The sequence below is a fragment of the Pieris rapae genome, chromosome 10 (genome assembly GCF_905147795.1).
Source record: "Pieris rapae chromosome 10, ilPieRapa1.1, whole genome shotgun sequence".
In the NCBI taxonomy this organism is placed as follows: Eukaryota; Metazoa; Arthropoda; class Insecta; order Lepidoptera; family Pieridae; genus Pieris; species Pieris rapae.
In genome coordinates, this window is record NC_059518.1 from 10,419,403 (window position 1) to 10,446,629 (window position 27,227).

A 27,227-nucleotide genomic window follows, 5' to 3' on the forward strand; every position below is an offset into this window, starting at 1 on the left:
TCTCTAGACCATATAAAAATAAATCTGTTACCACCACTGACTGATATTCTTATTTTTAGTCCTTATTTTGTTATTTTAACACATGTTCAGTTTTCCCAAAATACAAGTGTCTATTAAACATTTGGAGGTAACATAACTCTTTCAGTCTTATTTATATATCGCTTTACGACAAACACGGCAAGAAAGCCTTATCGTAAAAAAATGTAGGGAGTGATAATTAATACGGAATCGGGAACAAATTCTTAATATTCAGAACAATAATGCTTGAAACACGGAAAATACCAAAAGTAATAATATTGCATACAACAAATTCAGTAAAATTGCAACAGCGATTGACTTGTTACCCCGTAAGCCTAAAGCTGTTTTTTTTAAATAATGACGTATTTAAAAAAACCCGAGTGGTTTTCTAAACAATTGAAAGATTAGTACTTTAAATATCAACTTGTTATCAAAAATAAATTAAAGTAAATTATATAACGTAGTCTTCGTAAAAACTGACTTTTTTAATTGAGCAACTCTTTACAACGCTTTTATATTATATAGTAGTATATTTTAGTATTTATAAAAATTTCGCCAGAAAGGTTAAATCACCTCACTCACTTAATAATAATGTAATACATAGCTAAAATACAGACCAAGTAAAAAACCTAAATACATTAAAAGAAGTTGAATTTATTTTATACATGTATACAATTAGCTAACACAGTAGCCTGAGTAATTATTAATTGACTTCAAAAAACCTGATCCGAGAAATAATAATGAGCTGTGCCAGTAAACCATTGCCGCACCTATTACAACAAGGCGGCTAGATAATATCTAGTTTGTGTTTGTTGACAAAAATTAACATTCTAATACGCTAACCTACAACTAAGATAACCTTGAAAGATACCAGAAAAAGTAAGTACAGAATTAGCAAAAAATCTGATTCTATTACCGCAATAAACTAAAGCCCGACCAAATAAAAAAGAATCCTTTGTTTGCGTACAAGTTTTCTTGTAAGTTTTGCTTTTTCTGCTCTTAAGAATTTTAAATTAGGTTCACTAGAAAAAAGTGTCCAAATACTTATTTCGAGTAATTCTTAGAATTCAAATGTAATACGTTTTAAACTGAAAAATTAAGAACATTACAGCATCTGGTAAGGCCAACGATAAGAATTAAAAATCCTCTATAATTAATTATAGTGGACATAGTATTTCATATAATTCAGTCATTTTCTTGGGTCTAAATTTAAATTGCTTGTATATATAATAAACTTATAGTATACGTATGGCAAAGCTAAAATAGAGTACTGTATTAATAATAATGTAATGTTTTTATATACCTAGAGGGGTAACACATCTTTAAACGTATACATTTCTGCATCTGTTTCATATTTTTTCTTTTATGATTAAATAGATGGTTTGTCTATAATTAGTAAAGCCAAAGTCATTTAAAAAAATTATGGCCTGTATATTTTGAGATTTGATAAGGCGAGATTGAGATTAGTGGTGAATAAAACAATTTATTATTTTTAGCATTTCATTAACAGTCCTATAATATATTACCTTATGTAGACAATATGAAGTTACATTATAGATTAGATATTTAACTTATATATAAAATAATAATATAAATATCTGAGTTTAAGAATACTGATCGAAAATCTTGTAAGTAGAAATAGTTAATAGTTTACAAATGATTTTTAGAACAGAGGGCAAATGGGCAGGAGGCTTTCTTAAAGTTAAGTGATACCGCTGCCCTGTGAGACCCTCAATGCCAGAGAGCTCGCAAGTGCGTGGCTGGCCTTTTACATTTGTTTGTCTTTATTACAATTTATTTATTTACTGTTTGTTCGTGATATATCATTTTGTCTTAACCCCACATTAACTTAACAAAATTTAATTTAAATGATTTTGATAAAGCATATAACACGTTTTATGTAGTAAAAAGCAACGTGTACTATACGACTGGCTAAGTGTTTAGAATTATATTAATTAATGAACATGATAAGTAAACGGAAGTTCGTGGAAACTTAATTGATTAAAAAATCAAATATATAATAATATGCCCTCTCTAATTTCAAAAGGTTTTCAAATTTGTCAAATCTTTAATTATAAAAAGAATGGAACTTTATTTAGCTCCTTACAAAAGCCTTTAAACATTTAAGCTAAATCAACAACTTATACATTTGTTATATAAACTGGGGCGAGTTTGATATAGTTTCCACTTTTAAACACTCTTTACGTAAGTTTTAATTAATTTACGTTTATAAATAGCAAACTCACAATCTTTGTACCAAGTCAACACGGCCAACGTCTATCAATACAGTAATGCAAAGACATGTAACATTGGAATAAATATACCGCTTATATAGATATATTTCCCAAGCTTTAGATTCCAAGATAGAAGCTACGATGGCATGGTAAATGGTAGGGAAATATAAGCATAGGTTATCTCAAAAAAAAACACAAATTCATTAACTTTTTCAATGTTGAGAATCTCCCTAAACTTCGCTTGATATCCGTTGTACAGAACGTTCATTAAGCTTAATTATAATAATATAGATATGTTGACCTAGAGTTAAGATGGGATAGTTTCTACTAACCACGTCTCAGTACACTTATAACTCTAAAAAGATAGAGGATTGTACTAATAGGTGAGTGAAAAAAAAAACGTCAAAACGCTAAGCGATAAATCATAATTTAGTTAAGAGTAGACAAGTCAAAAATTTGCTAAAGATGGACATAGTATTTAATATAACTTTTATGCATTAAATACTCAGTTCACAGTGTTAAGATATCCTCACAGAAGAATACATGAGAAACTTTGTATAAAATTTAATATATAACATTTTACAATATCCAAACAACATCACTACATCAACATCAAGTAGGGCGTATAAAACTGGCTACAACGAACAATTCCCTTAAATATTCCTTTAACATATACAATCACAGTAAACGGTAGCAATTCTAATATTCGGTACTCATGAGAAAGTATATGTAATGAGCTGGAAAATTTAAGTTTTAATAGTTATTATATAAGATCGGAATTTCAAAATTACTACATAAATGATTAAACACAATTATATCCATCATGTGCCCTCTACGTTCCCGTAGCTCGTAGCTCGTAGCAGTACCGGGTACCTCATTGCTACGCTTCCGCTACGAGACACATAACTGAACCGTTTCATTACATATACATTCTTTATATGAGTACCTATATATAACCACGAGCTCAATACACAACCGAAACATTTCATTACTTAGAATTCGTACCATTGTTTATTACTTGACTCACGACGAACAATATCAATCTTCCCGACCCCTACTCAGACTGAATCTACGATGAAACTTAAAAGGCTTTTTCTTTTCTTGCTTTTCCTCTGGTTTCCCATCAACTAGATTATCCGTACTCTTTGTCACTTGAACGCTTTTCCGTCTATTCTTCATTGATTTGACTAATCTATAGAATTTTCCTTTTTTCTTTGTAGGGTCTATGTTAAGGTCGGCGAATTCTTCGACTTCTACGCTGAACTCTGATGATATGTCTCCCAAGTCTTCGACGCTCTGACTCTCTACTTCCTTGACTTGTACTTGTGGTAACGAGAGTTTCTTGGATGTATTTGGTTTTGGTTCCTGTGGTGGAGCTGGCGGAGGCTGAGCATCTGGGTCAATGCACTGAAAATATTAAATTATACTATTATAATCTATCAGTTTATATCTGGCTCAGAATTTTAAATTTAGGAGATTAAAATTTCTTAACTTCTCAATTGGACAGTAAATTTCCTGGAATCTAAGATAACATTAGTTTTTAATAGTTATAGTTGTGACATAACTGTACATAAATATACTGTACTGTATATGATATTATATTTTACAGTGTTACCATTTTCACCACCACCATTTCTGCGGTAAATATTGACAATAGAGCAAAGGTAAGTATTGAAAATAAAGCATAATACGTCTAACAAAAAATTATAAAATCAGCTATGATTAAATAAATTAGGGTCGAACCGCACAACACAAATAGTAAAATATAAATTTATAACTAACAGGCGATGAAAATTGTCTTCAACCCATTTACAGATAATTATCTCAATTCAAATGATGTTTATTTTATTCAAAAGCAGATATCAAAGGGAACCCTTTGAAATGCTTCTAAACTTTTCTATAGCTAAAGATCTCGTGAAATGTCGACAACAATCGAAACGTACAAAAAGTTAATGGATTCCGCTTGGAAAGCCGTCTTTACAAATGAGATACTTCGTAAATTTGCAAACTGCGGTACTGATACAAGAAACTTCTCAAAGGGAAGGAAATAAACCAATAAAGGTTTATTTCTGAAAAACGATTACATAAAAAGACGATGCTAACTTCTGTAAAGTTAGTCTAACCGGGACTTTAAACATCTTTTGTTTTGTAACTCACTGGAGCACTTGTAATTCTTTAAAAAAATTTTTTCTATTAATCTTAATGATTCTAAGCTAGGAATTGCTATGTATGACCATTTTTAGATATCCCAATATAGAAGAAAAAATTCCTGAACACATTAGTATGCTGTCCATGCGCAACTATATATTTTTGTTTACTTGTTTACTAACCAATACTAACCAACCATCTAACATCGAATTTTTACTAACTCTAACTAAAACTGTATATGGATGTAATCTGAAATAAATAAATTATTACAATTGGAATGAAATAACTGCCAGTGCTAATATAATCAAAGCACTTACATCTTCAAGTTTAATTCTATATGAGGGGACCTGTTCAGGGTGTCTCCAGGGCTTGTGGTAAGGGTGATCAGTTAGTGCCTTCCACCCTGGGTAGCGACGAGCAGCTGCTTGTAATTGATGAACTAATCTTGGAGCGAGCTGTGCCGTTACCCTGAAAAAGATAATATTATTATTTACTTACTTAATAGATCAACTGCTAATAGACCTTTTATCTGAAGAAAAAATGTTAAAAATGTATATTCTTGTAGTTTATTACAGCTATTTTAAAGCTGTCACGGCATTTCCTTTTTTTCAATCTTGGCTCGAAAATTTTAGTCAGTATTTGAACATCTAAGCAGCTTGCACAATGCAATAACAAGTACCTATTGACAAGCCAAGCGGGCAACGCTCCTCTCGGGTCAGATCGAGACAAATAGCCGAGCCAGCTTCCCGGACCGACAGGCCGCGAACGAACCACGAATCCGGTCAACAACGATAGGGCCCTGGAATTCAAGTTAAATCTTTAAAAATATAAAACATGAGTTATTGTTGGCCTAATGGCTTGAACATGCGACTCTCATACATAAAATCGTAGGTTCGCACCCGACTGAGCAACAATGGACGTTTCTGAGTGCATTTAACACGGGAGTGTAAAATGATCGTTGAAAGTTTAAACATCGTGAGGAAAACACGCATAAGGCATTCTAAGACTCAAAAAAATCGATGGTGGTCAGATACAGAATGCAGATCACCTACTTGTCTATTAAAAAAGCAAATGATTACAAAACACATGTAGAAATCTGAGGCCAAGACCAATGATGGTAGCGCCACTCGATTTTTTAAGTTGATTTTTTTAATTAATGTGTAAAAAATACCATAACATAAAACTCTACTATTCATATTTAATGTCTTAACACAAAATTGTTAAAACACTTGTTTTGTTAGATATCCAAGACGTCATAGTAAATAATGTTTAATGTAAATTCAACAAGTGATTGACAATGTAATCGTATATATTAGTTGCTTTTTCACAATAACTTATAATTACAGCTAATCATAAGATAAAACCAACTACAATTTGTACTGTTACATTTAATTACCTTAATCTACATAAAATACTGTCATTGTCCTGTACAATTTATAGTTTTATGTAAATGTTCATGTCACGTAAAATATTAAAGGAGTCATCAATAACTTATATTGTAATATTTTGTATACATTTTAAAGTGCTTAGTCTGCATAAATTGAAAAGTTTGCTAAACCTAGTTTGTGAAACTTTTTTAATAAAAAGTTAAGCCTGTGTCAGAGAAAATTAATATTTAAGCCAGCTTTTATCCCAAGTAACGAAACTGACAAAATTTTCTTTCTAAATTTTTTCAAACTTTCATACTAAATTGCGTTTTCTACTTTTTTCTTAAGGTTTATTCTTGTCTGCATTTACATTATTATGATGTATAGTGCTTGATTGATATGTCATTCACCTAGTTGTTTTACGTTTTAATTAAAAATATTTTACAATGTCAGTGGAAAATAATTCAGCAAGCTATCGGGTACACCTTTTCTGGTGTAAGTAGTAGTAAGTAGTGTTTCAATGTTTTGGTCCTTCCTATTTAATATTAAGTAGATATTATGTAAATTCATTAGCATATATATTTCTTAAAATCTTATTTCTATATAAGATAAATATCATATAGTTAAATCGCACTCTTTCCTGGAGAATATAATTAAAAAATTACTTCAAACAATCTATATAAGTGGAGAAATATAAATTAATCATCTGATATATTAACCTGGCAAGTATTAATGAGATTTACAGAAGGAAAATAAATCTAAACAATTACAATGCCAATGTCATGAACTACACAGCACATTCACCAAGGCCGATTCGGTTTGAGGCATATCTTATCTAGAGTGGCATAATGAGATGCGATCGAATTTGCCACGCTTTTTTGTATTATCTAACAAACTATTAAATATAGTGCCTTACGGCATGTTTACTATTAAAACTTTATATAATTACTTATCATAGTTATATAATATGTAATTACAAAACAGAATTAGACGAAATTAAAAATTGTTATATTAAAATAACTACTCATTATCTACCGAAAGGTATAGGTATAGTAATAGAAAAATATATGATTTATGGAATCGTCCGATTATATAAATTATGTAAATCTTTAGTTTAACGGGATATCAATTGTGTATTTTATATTTTTAATATCGTGATTTTGTTTTGGCTAAAACAGATTTTTAGTAGACTTTTTAATAATATAATATTTTTATAGTTGTGCAATAAAGTATAAATAAATAATGCTACTAAATGATTAATCATACTACACTGAAATAAGTAATAAGGTCGTTAGTTATTTGTCGATTTTAGTTTAAGGCAAAGAGGCAAATAGGCCAGGTGTTAAGTCATACCGCCACTTTGCCAGAAGGCACACTAGCGCGCTGCCGGCCTTTTAATAATTGGAACGCTCTTTTTTTGAAGTACCAAGTAGTAAGTTTTTGAAGTAGTAAGGAATTGGTGCAGAAATACTTCAGTTGGCAGTTCAGTTTTACTACTTAACTATATTTGTCAATACTCAAACAGTTTTAGAAAAAAAAATTCGATTGAGTTTGTCCAAATAAAATCTAATAATATTTTAATTGATATTGGCCATAAGTAAATATTTAAGCATATCTTTACAACCAAAGTCAAACTAAAGGGAAAGAAAGTAAGAGACTTGCTCACCTAACAAATCCTTTTCTTGGTGGATAGTCCTTGTGGTACACAGAATGGTTAAGGATCATCTTCTCGTCACCCGTGTCAAGCCAGGAGCGCTGCAGCACGAAGTCACGGTTCTTAAGCGGCGCTGGACATGACACTGAAGAGAAATGTTCATCATCAAATTGATTTCTCAACTAAAACCATCATGTTCTGTTACTTCTTTTACGTATGAAGTTGTGTTTATATTTACTATATTTTACTTGAATAAATATACAAGAATATTTTCTATTCTGAAGACTTTTCAGTTTGTTGCCTTTAAAATTGTAATAAGACAGAATAAGAAATCGCACTGCCTTATAACTGTGTTTATGCTGCAGAAACTGTTCTGGTATTTGTTGTGTTTCCCACCCGTACCGACTGTACAGAATTTACGAAATAACGGTTAGAGAAGTACATATTATGAAACTATCTGGTAAATATATTCTTAAAACCTTGTTGTATGTTCAAAAAAATATTAACGATTTTAGGTCAAATAGTGACTTTAACCAGTATAATACTCGAAACAGAATTAATTTAACCAACCAGGATCCAGAAGATATACCAACCGCTCCTTATATGGAAATTGTATTTATTTTTACAAACCAAGCACAATTAGAGAATTATCCTAATAACCAATCTTCGTACTGTGTTTATAAAAAAAATAAGGTTTAAATAATTTGAGTAACTAAGAAATAATTTTACAATCATAAAATGAATAATAAATCACCTCGCGTTCGACATTAAATAGGTCAAACCACGTAATTGGAAATATAATTATCGAATGCGTCTATTGTAAAATAATCTCTTGAAATTACCACTGATATTTTATTATTCATAACCATTGTATAATGTGGACTAATGAATACTTATATTACGAATATTGTGAGCAATTTATAACACTATTTTAGCACTAGAGAACATATTTCAACTATCAGATACTTTGGTTTACTTCAGAATTAATTTTAATAAATAATATAAAATGGAACTTTAATGATAGCGATATTGTGTTTCTTAGGTATTTAATTTAATTTTTATCGACACTATCCTATTGGCTTAAAACTGTACTGTATGTACTTAGTACTTTTGTGAACAAATAAATAAATAAAGATTATTTCAGTTAGCAACCATTTGATTATAATTCCTAGTACCTGGGTTTTCGGAGTTAATGCCTTTTTTAATTATTAATTCCGACTGTTCATGATATGTTTAACACCATTTGTCAGCAGGAAAATAATGTGTATTCTAGTTCAATATTAAATTTTACAAACGCAATTTTCTAACAGGTTTCTAAGTTTCCAAATTGATTTTGCGTAAAATTTAGTATTCCCAAATAATTCACATTTTTCCAGTTGCACCACCCTATCATGATTTCAAATTTAAGTTTGGAATATATCTAATAAGTCTTTAATGTGGAATAATGATAAACGGGGTTAATACATAGGTACACTCCCTTTGATGTAATTTGGGTATAAAGTGAATCCCTGCCCTTTACATATATTGCTTACAGCCGAATGATCATAGGATTGGTTTTGAATATACAATTTATAAGTATTGCTACTGCTGTATTAAAGATTTCCTTACGAGAGAGGTAAAAAGGTATTATGGTATTTTTGCTATGGCTTTATTAGTTTTAAAGGATAGGGAAAAACTCGCTAAAGGCTCATCCGATGTTAAGTGAAACTACAACTCATGGATAATTACAATGTCAAAAGGATCTCAAGTGTATCGCTCTTTTAAGAGGTGGTACGATGATTTTTCTTTAAACTAAATGAAACAACGACTCCACTGACGCGTTCCAACAGAAAAATATGTTGATTTTAAATTTCAACCTACACATACAGGGATGGTAAAATAAATAATTATAAACACCAGATGTTTCGTGAACTTTTATTTACTTTATGTCGAATTAAGGTTAAAATATATATATACTAAATAAATATCATACAATTTGAGTGTAGAACTTAATAATTTAGTACCTATATTAAATTATTTTGTATAATTTCCATGAATATGTTACGAAATGTACCTTTTGGCTGGCCTAAAAACACAAATTAATATCCTTTGTATTATTTATTTTCGCATATGAACTTGTTACTAGACGAAACATTTCAAATATCTGAAATTCTAAATTGTGTGCAATTTTTATTTCGGTCGTATGATTTGGGTTGGAATTATTGGCAGCTCTACTGAATACAACCAGTCTGTTGTTCCGGGTCACTCTTCCGTGTTGCAGTTAATGTATTGAAGTTTTTTAAACGTCAAAAACTCAGCCTTTACCTTTATAATTGTTTCCAGTGTTAGGAAATTTTTATAACCTTAAGGTGCGTTATTAAATTGACAGTATTAAACAACTAGGATGTATTTTAGTACGCACAACCACTTGTAAGTGGTATTTAAAGTTATTCGGTAAAAGGACAGAATGCTCACCTTATGTTAAGTGATACCGTCGTATATAGTGGCTCACAGTGCCTTTTAAGAATTGAAACAAAGGACCCTATTGAATTGGTTCGAAATACTTACAAAGATATAACAATCAGATTTAAGTAACATTTTTATTTTTATAAACATTCACATTACCTTTAAGTACATCCAAAAAAGCCAAGCAAAATTTTCAGAAATATATTTTATAAATAAGACTTTTTTTCAGTCAAACACACCAGCTGTACTTCGCATAAAACTCGGAAGCCCGCATTGCAACAGGGTCGCATCCACTATCTAGAGTAATTAATATTTATGAATCTAGGTGCATTACTTTTCACTCTCATTCGAAAGCTCTTTTAGTTGTGAATAATGCAAGTTTCTACTTATTTTAATTCTCATCTAAAATCCTCTGAAAAACTGATACGTTGGGTTTATATCTACGACGTTTTATATATACATATATTTAAATATATTCTCTCTTCTCCGAGCCATCGTGGAATTTGGAGTAAATATTAATTTGAATTTGATACAATGTATTGTATGTTTCAAAGAACGGCAAGACCAGATATGGAGCTACTATGTTATGTTATGTTATGTATGTTAGTTTAATATTTATTTTTATACCAAATTAAAGAGCGTAACTCGTAAGTATAAAGAAATGAATTCAAAATTAATGCGTGCAAGGTTTTAATAAATAAGAGCTCGATATAATATAGCTAAATTAAATTCACTATACTTGTTCATTTTTATAAATTGTAAATATAATAAATTTCATTAACGAGGGTAAAAAATAAATTATGTAGTTTTTGCGAAAAATAAATTATTATATAGATTACATACATTAGAGTTTTGAAAATCATAAACTTAAACGGGTCTCTCAGTTCGACTCTGTAACTGGCACTTCTGAATCACAACGCTATCACGTTTCATACCTGCAGTGGTATTCATGCCTCGATGCTTTTCATGCCTGCACGTCGCCTATTTACATTCATGCCAACGTTGGCTATTTGTATTGTCATCTGCGTTTAGCCGCGCTTCGAGACTAACTCATATTGTTATCTGATGGCCTTTCTTAGCTTACCTCTTGATGTGTAGATAATTTTACATACAATAAACTTAAAAGTTCGAAAATAATTTGAATTTTATACATATTGATTGATTAACTATGACATACTTTCTCAAATGAAAAAATATGACTAAAAACATTGCACAGATTGAATCTAAAATTAGTACACAGACTATATAAAATTAAGAAAATCTTATTTCAAAATAAATTAATATTGTCTATGCTTAAACATCTACTTTTTTAATATTTGAAAACATAGAAGAATATTTGAAAATTTTAATATTTAAAAAGAATAAAAGGCTGATATTACCTGTGAAGTAAGGGGATTGACAAAGCCGCGTATACAAAATTGCACCCTTTCCCCTCATCCAGCAGTGTAGTATGCTCAGGGGACAATAACCTCACCCTCCTTCGAGATAAAGCGAATCCCACCCTTAAAACTTAGGTCGTTATATGAGAACTGCCTATAAACGCACTGTTCACCACAGAATATGAATTGTAATGTGACATCTTCTACATCAAATTATCAGATAAAATGTTTTATTAAATAAATAAAAACAAAGCGGAAACGAGCGATTATAATCATGTTTTATGGATGTAAAACCTTATTCAGATATAAGTATTCATTGTCATATTCGGAAAAAATATACATATACATTATTACTATAGGTGTCAAATATATTATAGTAATATAACTTTGTTATCTAACAGCGATGCAACATAATATAGGTTTTAATATTTATCAAACTAAAAAAAAAATAAAAAAATTCTCTCGCAGATATTGAAAAAAAAAACATGACATTAACAGTAATATCTAGTGAGCGTGCAAAATCCTGTAGATAGATAAATAAAAGAAGTTAAAGGTACTCTCAATAGAAACAAACAATTTGTAAAAATTAATAACTCCCGCACCCACTTTATAGTCAGGAAAAATTTATTCCATAAAATAATATCACAATCTATCAATTGTATAATTTATATCTTGTCAGATAAAATGACAACAAAATTTTGCAGAAATATTTGGCAAACCTGATTTACACCAGGCATAAATGATGAGATCGGGTTGGGTAGACCTTGTACCTGGAGCAAATCCAAGACGTACTAGACAAGGGACAAGTTAAAAGTACCCATAACCGACGAGCATGAATGATGAATGTTCTGAAAGTGGATGAAGTGACAGGTATGTCAGGACCGTATCAAATTTTCGGTATACAGTTCTTGTGTACTCACTGGCATAGTACCCAACATCGTTGTTGACATTGATGTGTCCGGCGTCCTCGGCCGCCAACATATGCGTGTCCCACACTGACCGGTACTCTGGGTCATGGAGCACGTCATAAAGTGCATCCGGTTCCACGTCTTCGAAATCCGCAACCACCTGAAATAATTGAGAAATCAAAAACCGCGAATTTATGAAGACTGCTATATAAATGCTTTTTTTTTATAATTCACTAAAGAGATGTAAAAGAGGTCTTAATGAAATAAAAAGCTTTCGTATTAGTAGTATAAGTAAAACATATTTGGATTTTACGAACGATTTAACACGAAAAAGTAAGGAAAAACCTAGGAACATCAAAATATAACGTCTTAAATTAACCAAAATAAGATATTAATATATCTGTGGTAGCCAACTCGCTTAATCAGCCGTTCGATAAACAACCTAGCCTTTGAGGAAGGAGAATTTTTTTTAAACCATTAGAAGTCGATTCCACACAATCTAGTTTACAAAAGTCTTGTGAAGTTATTACAGAGACAGACCCAAACATCTTTTAAGAACACCCTCCATATTACACTTTGTAGAATACTCATAGAGACGCAATCTCTCTTTGTAGAGAGAGAAAATTAAGCCGATCATTAGTATATTAGAGATTGACAATGAGATTAGACATTTTATATCAAACTTAGAAATTAAATTGCAAAAAAAATTATACAATTATCCGGCCTTAATAATGTTAATGAATGGCCTAAAGTTGAATCAATGTTATAAACTTATCGATATTTAGATGAAGGATAATCATAAAAAAAATTGCTTTCAAATCGCGGTAAAACCCTCTCCACTATCGACCTGTGTTTAGAACATCGGCACTGTACTCGACATAATTAAAACTTTGCCACTTCCTCATATGGCGTGACCTAAAAAGTTTATAATTATTTCACATGATTTATTTGTCTGTATAATATTAGTTAAAATTTAATATAACTGTCTATTTTTAATTAATTTTGAAATTATTGAGTTTTCGCATGTTGAGACTTCGAATGAAGCCTCGAAGGAATAGACTACTGAATAAATTGAAATGTTGGTTGTTGGTATTTTACCATATATACTGCATGTAAGTAGTGTACTGTGTTAAAAGAGAAGAAGAAAGAAATGAGTTTTATTGCTTATTTTATTCTTGCTACATCAACTGAGATAGTTTGCAGATTACGTTATTATTATAATAATGATGCCAGTGCTGGCCAGTGGCTCCCCCTTTCATTAATTTATGTTCAATTTTTTTATTTTGGGGGGGAAAGGGTATCAAGTACACGGTGGTGTGCATCGATGCTGGATGCATGCTTAAAAAATGCTGTGTTTGCTAGCGTACGCCTTGCGAGTGTGTAGCTTGGCTATATTGCGCGCACCCGAAAGCCCGATTCACGGGCGTCCTCGTCGCCTCCCCTGGGTACTGTACAGATCTGTTAACGGGTTTCACACAAAACATCCTCCTCGGGGTCTGTACTGCTGACTGTGACGGGCGAAGGCGAGTCATCGGCGCCTCAAAACCGATCAAGCATCAAGTGTGTCTCGAAAGAGTCACCTCAAACCGTAAACCTACGGGAACGGGAGTCTGGACTTCATCATCTGGGCCGCGAGGAAGAAAACCTCTATAATAAATTACCCCTATCCTACGGTGGGAAACGTGCCAAGGGATGTGTATGCCCCTACATGGGGTGTATATGGCTGATGGGATAATTCAGTCTCTAGCGTCCAACTTCAACGAACCTGGCAAACGTTGTCGTAATGTGCCTTCTTCTGGGAAAAAGGGCGTCACCCTAGAAGCGACCAGTTTATTCGACCCTACTCGTGGGAACATCATGCAAAGAACACCACCTAAATCTTCGAAAATCGACATCTCAAAGCAATCCCCAGGCTATCCCTCGTATTCTGGGGAGGCAAAAATTTTGCCACACCAAATGTATAATGAAAGCGAATGTGATCTGTCTTGCGATCCCGCTAACCCCCGGTGCCTTCCACCCGGGCTGGAAGACAACACGAGGGTGGGTACTCAGGCAACCGTGACAGTGAATGCAACTGGTCAAAGTAAGAAATATGTACAACAAGCCTTCCATCCAAGCCTGTTTATAAGACAGAGAAGTGTATCGGTTGGAAATTTACTGCCTACCAGAAATGAGGAGAAGGCACCACAGAACTCTCAAGAAGTAGCCTGCGATACCAACTTACCTGAGTGGCAAACGGCTCCAGTGAATAGAAAGCCGAATAAAAAAAGGAAACTCTCAAATCAGTCCCCCGAAAGTGTAGCTACTTCGAATATGTTCGACGGACTACCTCTAGTTGAAGATCCTATTCAAACTAAAGGAAAGAAGCCCAGCAATCCGCCTCCAATCATATTATATGGAGTCCAAGATGTCAATAAACTAACGGAATTTCTTGAATCTGCAACTGAAAGATCCACATTCAAGTTTAAGATAGTAAACAAAACACAAATTAGAATTATTAGTGAAGATATAGATGTTTACAAAAAACTTATTACAGCTGTAAGAGAGAAGGGTCTCATTGGCCATACATTCAACCGAAAAGAAGATAGAAATTACAGACTAGTAGTAAGAAACTTGCACCACACTACTCCACTTGATGTTATAAAAACTGAATTTGAGAAAACGGGAAACATAGTAGTTGGAGAGATTATCAATGCCAGATTTGGGCCTGATAAAAAACCTACCTCAACTTTCTTTGTTAACCTGCAGCCTAGTCAGCATAATAAAGCAGCCAAGGAAATTAGACATATTTTCCACCAAATTGTTACTATAGAAGACCCAAAAAAGAGGACCACTATAGTTCAGTGTCAAAGATGCCAGCAGTATGGTCACACCAAAAACTACTGTATGAGACCAGGTCGATGCCTCAAGTGTGCAGAATCACACTTAACTAAAGATTGTCCTAAAGTGGACCGCAGTACCCCTGCGAAATGTGCACTATGTCTCGGCCCTCACCCTGCGAATTATAAAGGTTGCGAGGTATATAAAGAAATCCTAGCCAGAAAAACACAGCGCTTGTCTGTAAGCACGAGAAAAACTGCTACGTCACGCTCTCCCAATAATGTTATAAGCCCAAACTCACAACCTACAAACCAACCCTCGAACCCACCAACAAGTAATACACTTAAGAGGTATAATGAAGTGGCTAAAAGTAATCCTTTAGATCGATGCACAAACCAACAGTCTGTACTGGATCATCAATCACTGAATAACAGAATTGAGGAAATATTTATAAAGCAATCACAAAAAATTGATACAATCCTACAACAAATGAGCACCATTCTGGGGCTCTTGACTACTCTAGTTACCAACTTATCACAAAAATAAATAAACTCAAAATTGCTACCTGGAACATAGATGGCCTATCGCCTAAGAAAAGTGAAGCTGAAATCCTACTAAAAATGCATAATCTGGATGTCTTGCTTATTTCTGAGGCGCACCTTACATCGAACAGCCAAATTCATATACAAAACTATAACGTGTATTCAACAAATCATCCCGATGGCACTGCACATGGAGGCACTGCTATTATAATTAGATCATCCATAGAACATTATGAACTCCCACAATTTCGATCTGAATTCATTCAAGCCACCTCAATAAATATACAGGATGAAAATGGGAATTTCTGTATCTCCTCGGCTTATTGTCCTCCAAAGCACGCTATAACTGAGAAACACTTCACCACATATATAAACAGTCTCGGTCCAAGGTTCATAGCAGGTGGAGATTGGAATTCAAAGCATCTGCATTGGGGGTCGAGATTGATTACCACGCGAGGTAGAGAACTTAAAAAATGCGTTGATAAAAACCACTTAACAACAATCTCCACCCCCGAGCCTACCCACTGGCCAAGCGACCCTGGAAGATTGCCTGATGTCCTGGACTTCTTTCTAATGAAGGGTCTCTCACGACTCTTTCATCACATTGATGGCTTTCTCGATGGTTCTTCAGCCCACATCCCAGTGATATTAACTATTAGTACCAACGTCCTGGAGTGCCAACGGAAACTAGTACTGTATAACAATAGAACAAATTGGCTAATGTTTCGTGAACTCGTTGAGGACGCCCTACTTCTGCGGATTTCACTAAAGAATGAGGAGGAAATAGATGAGGCAGTCTTGGCATTTACGAAGGTGGTGCAGGATGCATGCTGGAGGAGTTCTGAGGAAGTGGGTCGGAAAAACACCAGACAGCTCTCTGTACCCCACGAAATTCAGGGCATGATCCTAGAGAAGAGAAGATTACGTAGAGTGTGGCACAATAGTCGTCATCCCGCTGACAAAACAGCACTAAACATCTACGCTAAACACCTTAAACAGGCTATAAAAGATAATCTAGATGCTACTATTGAGGAAAACCTGAAGTCGTTAACAGCTACAAAAGACACCGACTACTCTCTCTGGAAGGCATGCAAAAATCTAAATCAACCAACAAACCCTAAACCACCTATACGTCTAGATAGAAGCAAGTGGGCTAGATCTAAACTAGAAAAAGCAAATGCTTTTGCTGACCATCTAGCTAAAGTATTTGTACCAAACGAAGCCACTCCAGGGTCGGATGAAGCAGAAATAGATGATATTCTCCAGCAGGATTTCCAATTGGATTTGCCCTTGAAGACTGTAACACCAAGGGAGGTACAAAGAACTATACAACAAATGGAGAATAGAAAGGCACCAGGTTTCGACCTCATTGACAAAAAGGTTCTTTCCGAATTGCCTCGTAAGGCTATAACCTACTTGACAACCCTTTTCAACCGGATTATAAGTGTTGGATACTTTCCAGCGCTATGGAAGGTTTCTCAAGTGATTATGGTCCATAAGCCCGGGAAATCGCCACATGAAGTCTCATCTTACCGACCTATAAGTCTTCTCCCGATTGTCTCTAAAGTACTAGAAAAGATATTACTACGACGACTCTTGCAAGCTATGAATGAAAATTCTGTAACTCCAGATCACCAATTCGGGTTTAGAGCACAACATGGCACCATTGAACAAACTCACAGGGTGTGTAAATTCATAAGCAATAGCCTCGAGCTAAAAGAGTACTGCTCCTCAGCTTTTCTGGACGTTCATCAGGCATTCGATCGGGTATGGCACAAGGGGCTCTTATGCAAGATCAAGTCACTTCTGCCTCATAGTTACTATGGAATCCTAGAGTCTTATATCACCGATAGAATATTCCAAGTGAAAGAGATGGATTGTACATCAGGCTTTCATGATATACTTGCAGGGGTACCTCAGGGCTCTGTACTTGGTCCAGTGCTGTACACCATATATACCTCAGATCTACCATGTACCCCTGGCGTCAATATTGCAACCTATGCAGACGATACCGCAATCCTGGCTTCGAGTAAACAACCGGAAGAAGCCACGTTAAAGCTCCAGCGAAGCCTAAATGAAATAAGCAACTGGTTCGATAAATGGAGAATCGGGGTAAACACGGGCAAGTCAGTGCAGGTGACATTCGCTCTGGGAAGAAGGACATGCCCGCCTGTCAACCTAGGAGGAAGGGAGCTGCCTCAAAGTGATACAGTCAAATATCTTGGACTGCACCTGGACCGTAGGTTGACATGGCAAAGGCATATCGAGGCAAAACGGCTTGAAATAAACTTGAAATACAAGAGGCTGCACTGGTTATTGGGTAGAAACTCGAAATTGTCCATCGACAACAAACTCCTTATTTACAATTCTGTTATAAAACCCGTGTGGACCTACGGAATACAATTGTGGGGAGCAACATGCGACTCTAATAAAACTAAAATTCAAAGAACACAAAATTACATCCTTAAACAAATAAGCAACTCGCCGTGGTTTATTAAAAACGCTGAAGTACATGAACACCTGGGCATACCTACAGTTAAAGCAGAAATAAAATTGTACGCCCAGAAGTACAAGACTAGGCTGGAAAACCATCCTAACCACCTAGCTGTTCAACTCACCCTACCCGAGTGTATAAGCCGTCTCAAAAGACGAAGAACCCTTGAGCTCGGCAACATTGTCTGAGCTAATATTATTATGGTAGATATTCCTATTGAGGAATGTCTCCACCCGTCAGTCTTCCTACAACTCATCTGCTCATAGTCAGAAGACTGATTGCACGATGCGCTCTAGAAAAAAAAAAAAAAAAATTTTTTATTTTAATGTAACGAAGGGTTAATAAACTAATAAATAAATAGATCATTAATCTTTAGTTAGTATATTCATCAAGAAATAATTGTTACTGAAAATTTTTTACTACTAATGCCTATAAGTATATAAGTTGTAATTTTTCTTTATTATAACTATCTGAGTTATTCCTTCGTAAAATAGCAGTAAAAGATCTGTACACGTTAATAAATAAAATACATCTTCAAACCGATATTTCCCAGCGAAACCGAAGAGGATTTTCCTCAACTGAATATTTTATTTCTCACATCCCATAGGTACCTATAAAAGTTTTTTTGGCTATAAAATCAAATGTGACTGATACTTCAACATTGACAAATTATTCATAAATGTTAAATATGCCTAGACTGTATTAGTTTATTGATACATAAAAATGTATATAGAATGGAACCAAACCTTATTACAAATTAAATATAAGTCTCTATATTTGAAAGTTTGGTGGTTAAATTATTTCTTTTGAGTTTTTTGGCCAGCTTTATTTGTATTGAGAAACAGAAAAGGAACAGTGTTGCGAGAAAACTATGTTTGTAATATAACAAAAAGCAGGGAAACTCATTTCTGGACTATTTCCCTGGCGAGAAGGTGTGTTCATAAACAAAGCTACATTGCTACGTAGCAACGTAGCGCCATCTTGTTACAGAGATTTCTGAGTTTAATTGTATAAACAATTTATGGTTTATAGAACATATTAAGTATAACTATAGTAGTAACTGTATGACTTTTTTCCAATTTCAGCCAGTTTTCGAGGATAAGATTTAATACTGATAAAATAATTAAAATGCATTGTGTTTATTTTACATTTTCTTGCTTTCATTGAAATATTTACCGATACTTAACACTCATTAAGAGATTGGTATTGTATAAAATAATGAAGTAGAAAATTCTACTGGTCGCAATTTGATACAACCCCATTACATCATTAATTCCAGAAAGCGTTCAGTTGAATGAACAAAAAGAATAGCGAATCGTAAGTTCATTGACACGACACGAGCTTATAAAAGGCTGTGTTACTTGAGGCTTCTGGGTTTTTGGATTTTATCCAATATGCCAGTATATTATACGAATTTATAGCTATTCGTTTATCTTTGATCTGATTATATGTCTTAGTTTACACCACTCCTTATATGGAAATTGTATTCGTTTTACAACAAACTCCCAAGCGAAATTAGACTTAAGTTAATAACGTCAAAGGCCTCGTTAAACGAAAATTACTCAAAAAAGCTTTTTTATAAATTTGACGAGTACTCAAATCATACTAATCCTTGGGATTGATTTTCTCCAGGTCAAACAATTTTTATGACTCAAAACTTAGCGATTAAAAAGAGTGGCGGAAAGTTTCTTACTAGTTCTTCTTCCCCGCTCTACGCCCTTGAATTGCAAACTCATAGTAAATGTAAATTTACAATAAATTTAACTTCATTTTTGAAGTTCATAAATGCAAATGTTTACCTATATGAATAAAGATATTTAGAGTTTGAGTTTGAAAATAATAGAATAACTTATTTTTGTGTAAAGTCATCAACCTCTATACTAGAAAATTATTTGTTCTGTGGCAAACGAAACATATTTGATACATACCGAAGCACAGTATGAATTTTGAATGTATTTAATTCTACACTGTGATGTAAATTCAGATCTTAAAAGCAATAGAGTAGATTCGATTATGGCTAGCCAAACACTACCACGGGTCACGGTGATTTTTTTTACTAATCCCATAAAAATTAGACCATAATTTAATAACGGCAAACACTACAATAGTCTGCCAAGTTATTAGGAAATAATATAATAATCTTTTCTTGATTTCTTCCGCAGAGAAAATGTTGACTCACTTAGGGCTACCAACGCAAAGGTATAATAAATTTACACTGGGGTCTTGACTAAGAGAACGAATACTATTGTAAAACGATGTAAGTTTATTACAATAAAAAAAACATATGTGCAATTCACACGTGGTAGAAGTGAAATCTTCAAAAACAAAGTTTTTATAATTAATCATATATAAATTAATCATTTTTCACTATCTAAATGCATTAAACTTTTCTTTAAAAACAGTATATTTTAATGATAAATTTTAATTTATAAGTTTAATATAAATGTTTCATTTGGCAAAAACTACAAGGAAAGTTTTAAATTCGATTAAATTAAAAAGCGGCAGTAAAAAGAGGCTGTATAATGCCTCCTATCTCATTTACTCTCACGTTAAATCTTATGAATTAATGTTTCTGTCCCTTTTTTTACTGTCGCTTTTTCAATTGCATCCGGTTTGAAATTACGATTCTAAAGAAGTTTCTCTATCTATCCCATTTTCTCCCACGTCAAATCTTATGAATATATGTTTCTGTCTCTTTTTACTGTCGCTTTTTCCGTTGCATCCGGTTTGAAATCACAACGATTCTAAAGAAGTTTCACTTCAAATATATATGGTACCCTGCACCTTTACTCAATAGTAATACGAAAGTTTTAAAAAATCCAGTAGGTATATCTTGAGTCGAGGACGGTACGACAGCTACCTAGAGAACTACTTGCTTTAAAAAACGGTATCACGAATATGCCTACTTCATAGCTCTTTATTATATTTAACAAACTATTCCCACGAGCTTTTGAATTCTACTTCATATTTCACGTTGATGATTTCGTAAATCAGATGGAGATTCTCACATAAACCAAAAGTATCGTCGTCATGAAATGCACGCGATAGCCCTAGGATTGATGGCCGGGCAAAATTGATTCAGGTCCTTTTAAAGCCAATCTTTTCCTTTCCTCGCTCCCAACGGATGCGGCCTCGACTAGTGGCTATTACATTATGGGATAAAATTATTGACACAGCCTTCGCTGACATTTTTAATAATTTCAAACGTCCTATATATTTTTTAAACTAAGCTATTTGAGTTATACACAAATTATATAGTACTTTATGCATGTAACCGTGTAGTATTTAAATATTTATTTCAAAAGCTTTGTCTCATAAAATTATTTAATCAAATGTCAAGACAAAACAAAAGCAGCTAAACTTTGTGAAAAGAAAACGGTGTTTAAACTGGTGCAGCCGTTATCCGTAGAATTTTTCAATGAATAGGGTTGAGGGTTGAAACGATATACAATACTCAAGAATATGTACAATATTACAAACAATAGCATCGACACAATCCAAACCATTGGAAATTAATATAATAATATAGAAAACCAAGATAAATCCTGTAAAATATTTTTGAATTCGATTTATTTTCTATCTGTATGTAGTGTAGTAGTAGTATTAATACTTTCATTTATTAACTAACGTTATTATTGACCCGTCTACAGATAAATATTTCAGTATATATGAATAGGAAAGGAAAAGGCTAATAATATATTTGAATTAGTTTTAAAAATCGCGCAAGTTTTATCTTGGCATGCTGGCTGGAACCTGAAATATTGTAGTCATTTCGAAGCCGGAGTGAGCTGCTAATTTAGTACCTAAATTGACAAATTTAAATTTGTTGTAATATACTTCATTTAGTTTACGGTCTGTGAAATTATAAGCTAAGTAAACTAAATAAATAACACGGATCTAGAGTTTATGGATAAATATTGTAGTTTATGGTATTTTGTTTCAGATGATTGACTTATGAATCTCGTCTTCAAATTCATTTATCGGTCTACTCGACTATAAATTATTAAGTCGAATCAAACCGTTCGTGTACTAAAGATTTTGTTACATTTACATTTATTTCATTACATTAGTACATAGTCGGTCCCAAAGTTCTGTCACCGGCACATTATTTTTAAATTTTGAACATGATTCTGTAAACAAAAATGGCATTCTATATTTGAATATTTGCCTATTGTTTATTTGAACATCCGCCACCTAACTTAATTTGTGTAAAATATCTTTTTTTATATCTTTATATTATACACACCAGAAACTCATTTTTGTGTTTATTATATTAGTTTAATGAAGAAAAGAGATATTACTTCTTTAACGGATATCAATACGATATGATGTTTCAATTTGTATATAAGTTTTCAAGAAAGGTTAATATGAAATATCTCAAATGTGATTAGGATACAAAATGCAAATGCACGTTTAGCGAGAGCAATGAAAATTTAATTTTCATACATTTGCATTAAAATCAAGTGCATTTTCCTAGAAACTCGTCAAATACAAACTTTATGAATATTCAACAGTTCGTATTTAATTACGATTCGTGGGTAAGACAAGAATTGTACAGCATTGTAACGGCTGCTTCGAAATTATTTTCACTATTGCAGAATAGATTGCAACATCTATTATTATTATTACTTTACTAGGTGACGTATACAATTTCATTCCTATTTATGAGTTTTCTAGTCTCAAATATAAGTCATCACATTTTATTAACCAGTAAAGTGTTCAAAAATTAAACAAATTAGAACTTTATGTCGAACCTTGTACTACAGTGTGTGGACTAACCGTGTTTAATAATAAACTTCAAGACCATGTAAAATATATATATGTATGTCACGAGTTAAGTGACATATATATATATTTTTTGTAAATAATTAGAAGCGTAAACAATCATCGCACACTTGAAGCCAATATGAGCCCTTCAGTTTTTACTACGCTCATAAATTGTATTTTAACATTCCCGTTTTCGATAATGTCCAATAACATTAGTGTCATTTAGATTTATGAAGCCTTAGATAAGCCTAGTTAGGTTTTGTTAACGTTGCAACCCCTCTACCCCTTATTTTATGTTAGTTATAAGCTCATTTTTAAACCCTTAAAGTCAGTTGTTACCCAGCTTCAAAGTTTTGGATTTGAACTAACTTAAGTCACGCTTACATTTTTTTTATATGTCGCTTCATCCGTAACTACTAAGAGTAACGTTAGTTACAAAAACAAACGTTTTTGTAATAGTTTTTTCATTTTTCATTATATCCTAAATACTAATTTAGGCATGTAAGCTAACCCTCCGGAAGTCTTGTCATAAAGTAGAGTTATGGGGTCAAATTACTCCTTAATATTCAGTGGTCGATTTCATTAGTGAAAAGGGACTAATTTCTACCAAACGTATTTTTCTGTTTAATATTGCCGCGATGAAAAGTGCTAGGATTACAATAACAATATTACTTTGATTAATATTAACTAGATAGGCATATTACGTTTATATTGATAACCAAAACTCAATATAATAAAATATAATATCAGTTACATTATTTTATAAATTGTGTTCAAGTGCCTATATTTTTTCTGAATATTACTAATTTATATTTTATGCAACTTCTTAATCGGTTTTTGTTCAACCCACCAAACGATCTCAAGAACGAAAACAATAAATTAATGAATTATCAGAGAAATGAATACACATTTAGAGATAGTTATAAAATATGTTAGCTATGAAGACAACACCGCAACAGCAAAGGAATTCTCTGCATAGTTTGACTTCGGAAGTTATGACAAGGAACTCGTGGTCGGCACATAATATGAGATAATTCCACGAGAAGATTAGTTGGAATATGTTGATAGTTTGATTTAAACATAGCTCTGACATTGTACATGAATCAAACTTCTGTGACACAAGTGAGAATTAAGACAGCTTCATATTCATTTTAGTTATTATAGTGCAAGTAATTAAGTGCATCTTCGCATGAGATAGGCATTTTTACTTCCTCAACACATTAAGTGCTCTTTACACGGATCCGAGTAGAACGGGGCCATAGTACCGGTGCCGCCCACTCGGATTCGTGCGAGCGTCCCGTACATTTTTTTAACCTAATCCTTAGGTCTCGGATTTTAGTAGTCGGCACCCGTGCTATATGCCGACCATTCGCATTCAATGTGTTAAATTACAGGAATACAATATAAAGTACTTCAGTAGCGCATACCATAATATTAAATCAAACTGTAGATTTCTCTCTCTTGATGCTCTTTTATTTTTCTCTAGAGAATTGAATCTAAATTTGCCCGAATTTCTTTTTAGCTTTTGTGAATTATTTTAATTTGGAGGTTTCATAGATTAATCATAGATTTCTTTCCTACAATACCCTTATGTAACGGTTAGAATTTGTAAGCCTTATTAGGAAACAAGTTCAATTAGCTATTGCGCTTAGAATTCAGTGCCAATTTTTTTTATCCTAAGGAATGGGATAAGGAATTACTTGGTCTGAGCTGAATTTCTGAAAAGCTTAGTATCGCAGTATTAAAGGCTTGGTTAGTGTTTAAATTGCCACTTAAGAAAGAAAGTTCTTGGATAATAGTATTCCGATTGTTCTTTGTAATTGTATAATATCCCTTTTTCTAAGGAAATTAATGTGATTTTTAAACCATTAAATTGGAGGAGTGTTGGCTTCGTAACTGGAGCGTTCACCTCTCAACTCAAGGTCCTGCGTTCCAATCATGGTTGTACGACTTTACTTTTTACTTCTTACGTACAATGTGAAGGAAACACAGCATGCCTTAAAGCTAAAAATCGACTGCGTGTGTCAGCCACAAAAATTTCCTATCACGTAGGTGATGGAGGCGCGGCTTATCTTTATCGGTACTTAATTTTCTGCTACATCTACTTAATATATACTTACACTTGATCTAAGAAATAACTCGAAAACAACAGTTGTCAATTTACTACTTTTAAAAAGAGTCAAGTGGGTGAAGTGATAGACGTGAGGAAACTTTCACATTTTGGCTCCCCTAAGTGTCGGCTCGTACCAAGCGAGTTTGCCCTCAATTAAAATTAGTTTTCTCTTATCACATGACACTCTTAACATACTTGGGTCATCGTTAGACACGTAATGCGTTATTTAGCGAGCTATAACGAAATAGTAGAGAACTTTTATGCCTAAAATATTACCAGATTGTCTTTACAGATAAATCTCATGGCATTTTTAATAGAAGATACACTACAAAAATAAAATATTTTAGTCCTTAAAATGATGGAATTTAGAATGGTTACATCGTTTAAATGGATTTGTTTCATATTGTCAAGACATTCTTAATCAAATTACTACTATATAACTTGAATGATTAAGAAATATTATTATAACTCACAATTTAAGTACCCTTTACGCTAAATATATAACATAGGAAATACGATACTGAAATAAGATAAATCGTAATATTAGCGCAATATACATATTGATTAAGCTAAAAGCTTTTCACCGTTATCATTTAAACACTTGTAACATTATTAAACAAACCTTGACTGTCCGAAGCGCGCCATGGGCGGCATCTTCGGCCCAAACTTTGACGCCGTCCCTCTCATACTCCAGATTCCAGCCGATATCAGAAGCAAGGAGGTTCTTTAAGGTTTGGAAATCAGAGTCGTCTGCCACTCGCGCCTCACCACGCACCCAGCCAGTACCGCCCATTCGCGCGACATCACAGTACGCGGTCCAAATGACACACTAATACCGGCCGCGCGGGACTCAGCAAACCACGCATGCGCAGGGTAGCTTTTTTCGACCGCGTCCTAAAAGCGCGATTTGTTTGCATATTAACTGTGGGGTTTAAACTGTTTAGCTTTTAAGGAGTTAAATTTTATTTAATAGTCTTGGACAGCGTTTTGGATTTTGTCGATTTTCCAAATCTGTATTTATACGCATTTTTTGCATATATACATATTAAGATATAAATATGATAAAGTTAAAATAAAAGTAGCTATATACATATATCCGAGTAAAGAGTATTATGCCTGTCGTTTATCAGTTTCCGTAGCGCAGTCAAACGCACTGCGTAATGCGGAAATTGCCTTTGAATCCCACAGGAAAATTGGTTAAGGAATTCGAATTCTACCTTCAACCATATTCCAATTACATTAAGAAGTCAATATATAAAAAAAGACTCATAACCAGAAATTTGTATGATTCTGTAATTAACAGTAGGAGATGTAGGATAACATTGTATGATATATAGTTATTTTAAGAAATTTATTTCTCAAATAAAAAAGGTTTTTTTACATGAGAAACTGTATATATACAATTGCCAACAGCTGTTATAAATTTAGTCTACTATGCTCATTCTGAAATGTATGTATGTTTATTTGAATTGGTTAAATCATTTAATTCCGTAATATTAGCGCATAACGGAATACTAGATATTAACAAGATTTTCCTTCATATGCCGTAAAATCAATAATTAAAAATAACCAGAACATGTTTTTCAGATCAAATAATCAAACTGTTAAATTGTTATTAAATTATAACATAACTCCGGATCTCTGCTATAGATATATATATAGCTAAGTTCTATTCTCTAACCACCGTTAATATAATTATAGGTGGCGGAATGGCATTGCAATGTCAGTTGTCTCACCGCTTGTTACTACCACAGACCACAAATAGATAGTTCAATCGAAACGGAATTGATTTACTAGAGTATTGTTATCTGTGTATTTATAAATTTTGACGCCTTCTATTGTAATTTAGCAATATATTTGACAAACAAATATAGAATACAGGCAGTCCTCGTACTTACGGCATGTTAGGTTCTCGAAATACGCGACGTAAATCGAAACAAATTTTTTCATAATATGTTTACATGTAAAACTCAAGGGTTAGGTTCCATAGAAGTCAGTGTGAAGTCTGGGCACATCGCAGTTAACTTTTGATCTTGTGGAAGGAGCTCAGCTGGTATAATTAGCCAGAACTTTTTGCACAACGTACCAAATGGGCCTCCATAGAATTCTTCACAATTCTTGTATCAGAGGCTTCTACTATTCGAATTGCCTGGTAAAAATTAGGCCTACCGTTGCACAATGTATTTTAAGCTAAGACAAAGAAATAATATTTCCTTTTTCTATGTACATTATAATAAATGTAATTCTTAACTTGTATAGAAGTTTAAACTAGCAATAAAGATTAATTGAAAACACATTTATCATAGAAAGTAATGATAGACCACACCTTTAGTGCTGA

General features: G+C 33.2%; 1 protein-coding gene across 1 annotated transcript; it reads right to left on the bottom strand.

The window, feature by feature from the left end:
• Nucleotides 1-1,519: 1,519 nt before the first annotated feature.
• LOC110999274 (START domain-containing protein 10) lies at nucleotides 1,520-25,707 on the bottom strand. The gene is made up of 6 exons (XM_022268253.2): nucleotides 25,512-25,707; nucleotides 12,166-12,313; nucleotides 7,434-7,566; nucleotides 5,080-5,199; nucleotides 4,718-4,868; nucleotides 1,520-3,659 (listed from the first exon to the last, which is right to left on the bottom strand). Exons 1-6 carry the CDS (start codon nucleotides 25,680-25,682, stop codon nucleotides 3,291-3,293), a joined length of 1,092 nt encoding a protein of 363 aa, XP_022123945.2. The 5' UTR covers nucleotides 25,683-25,707; the 3' UTR covers nucleotides 1,520-3,290.
• Between the last annotated feature and the right edge of the window lie 1,520 nt (nucleotides 25,708-27,227).

What these genes read in the sequence shown, in the direction of transcription:
- LOC110999274 (XM_022268253.2), bottom strand. Translation starts at nt 25,682, where the DNA reads ATGGGCGGTACTGGCTGGGTGCGTGGTGAGGCGCGAGTGGCAGACGAC. An exon ending in GCGCGCTTCGGACAGTCAAG is followed by an intron (nt 12,314 to 25,511) that starts GTTTGTTTAATA and finishes CAATTATTTCAG; the next exon opens with GTGGTTGCGGATTTCGAAGA. An exon ending in ATAGAATTAAACTTGAAGAT is followed by an intron (nt 3,660 to 4,717) that starts GTAAGTGCTTTG and finishes TAATATTTTCAG; the next exon opens with TGCATTGACCCAGATGCTCA.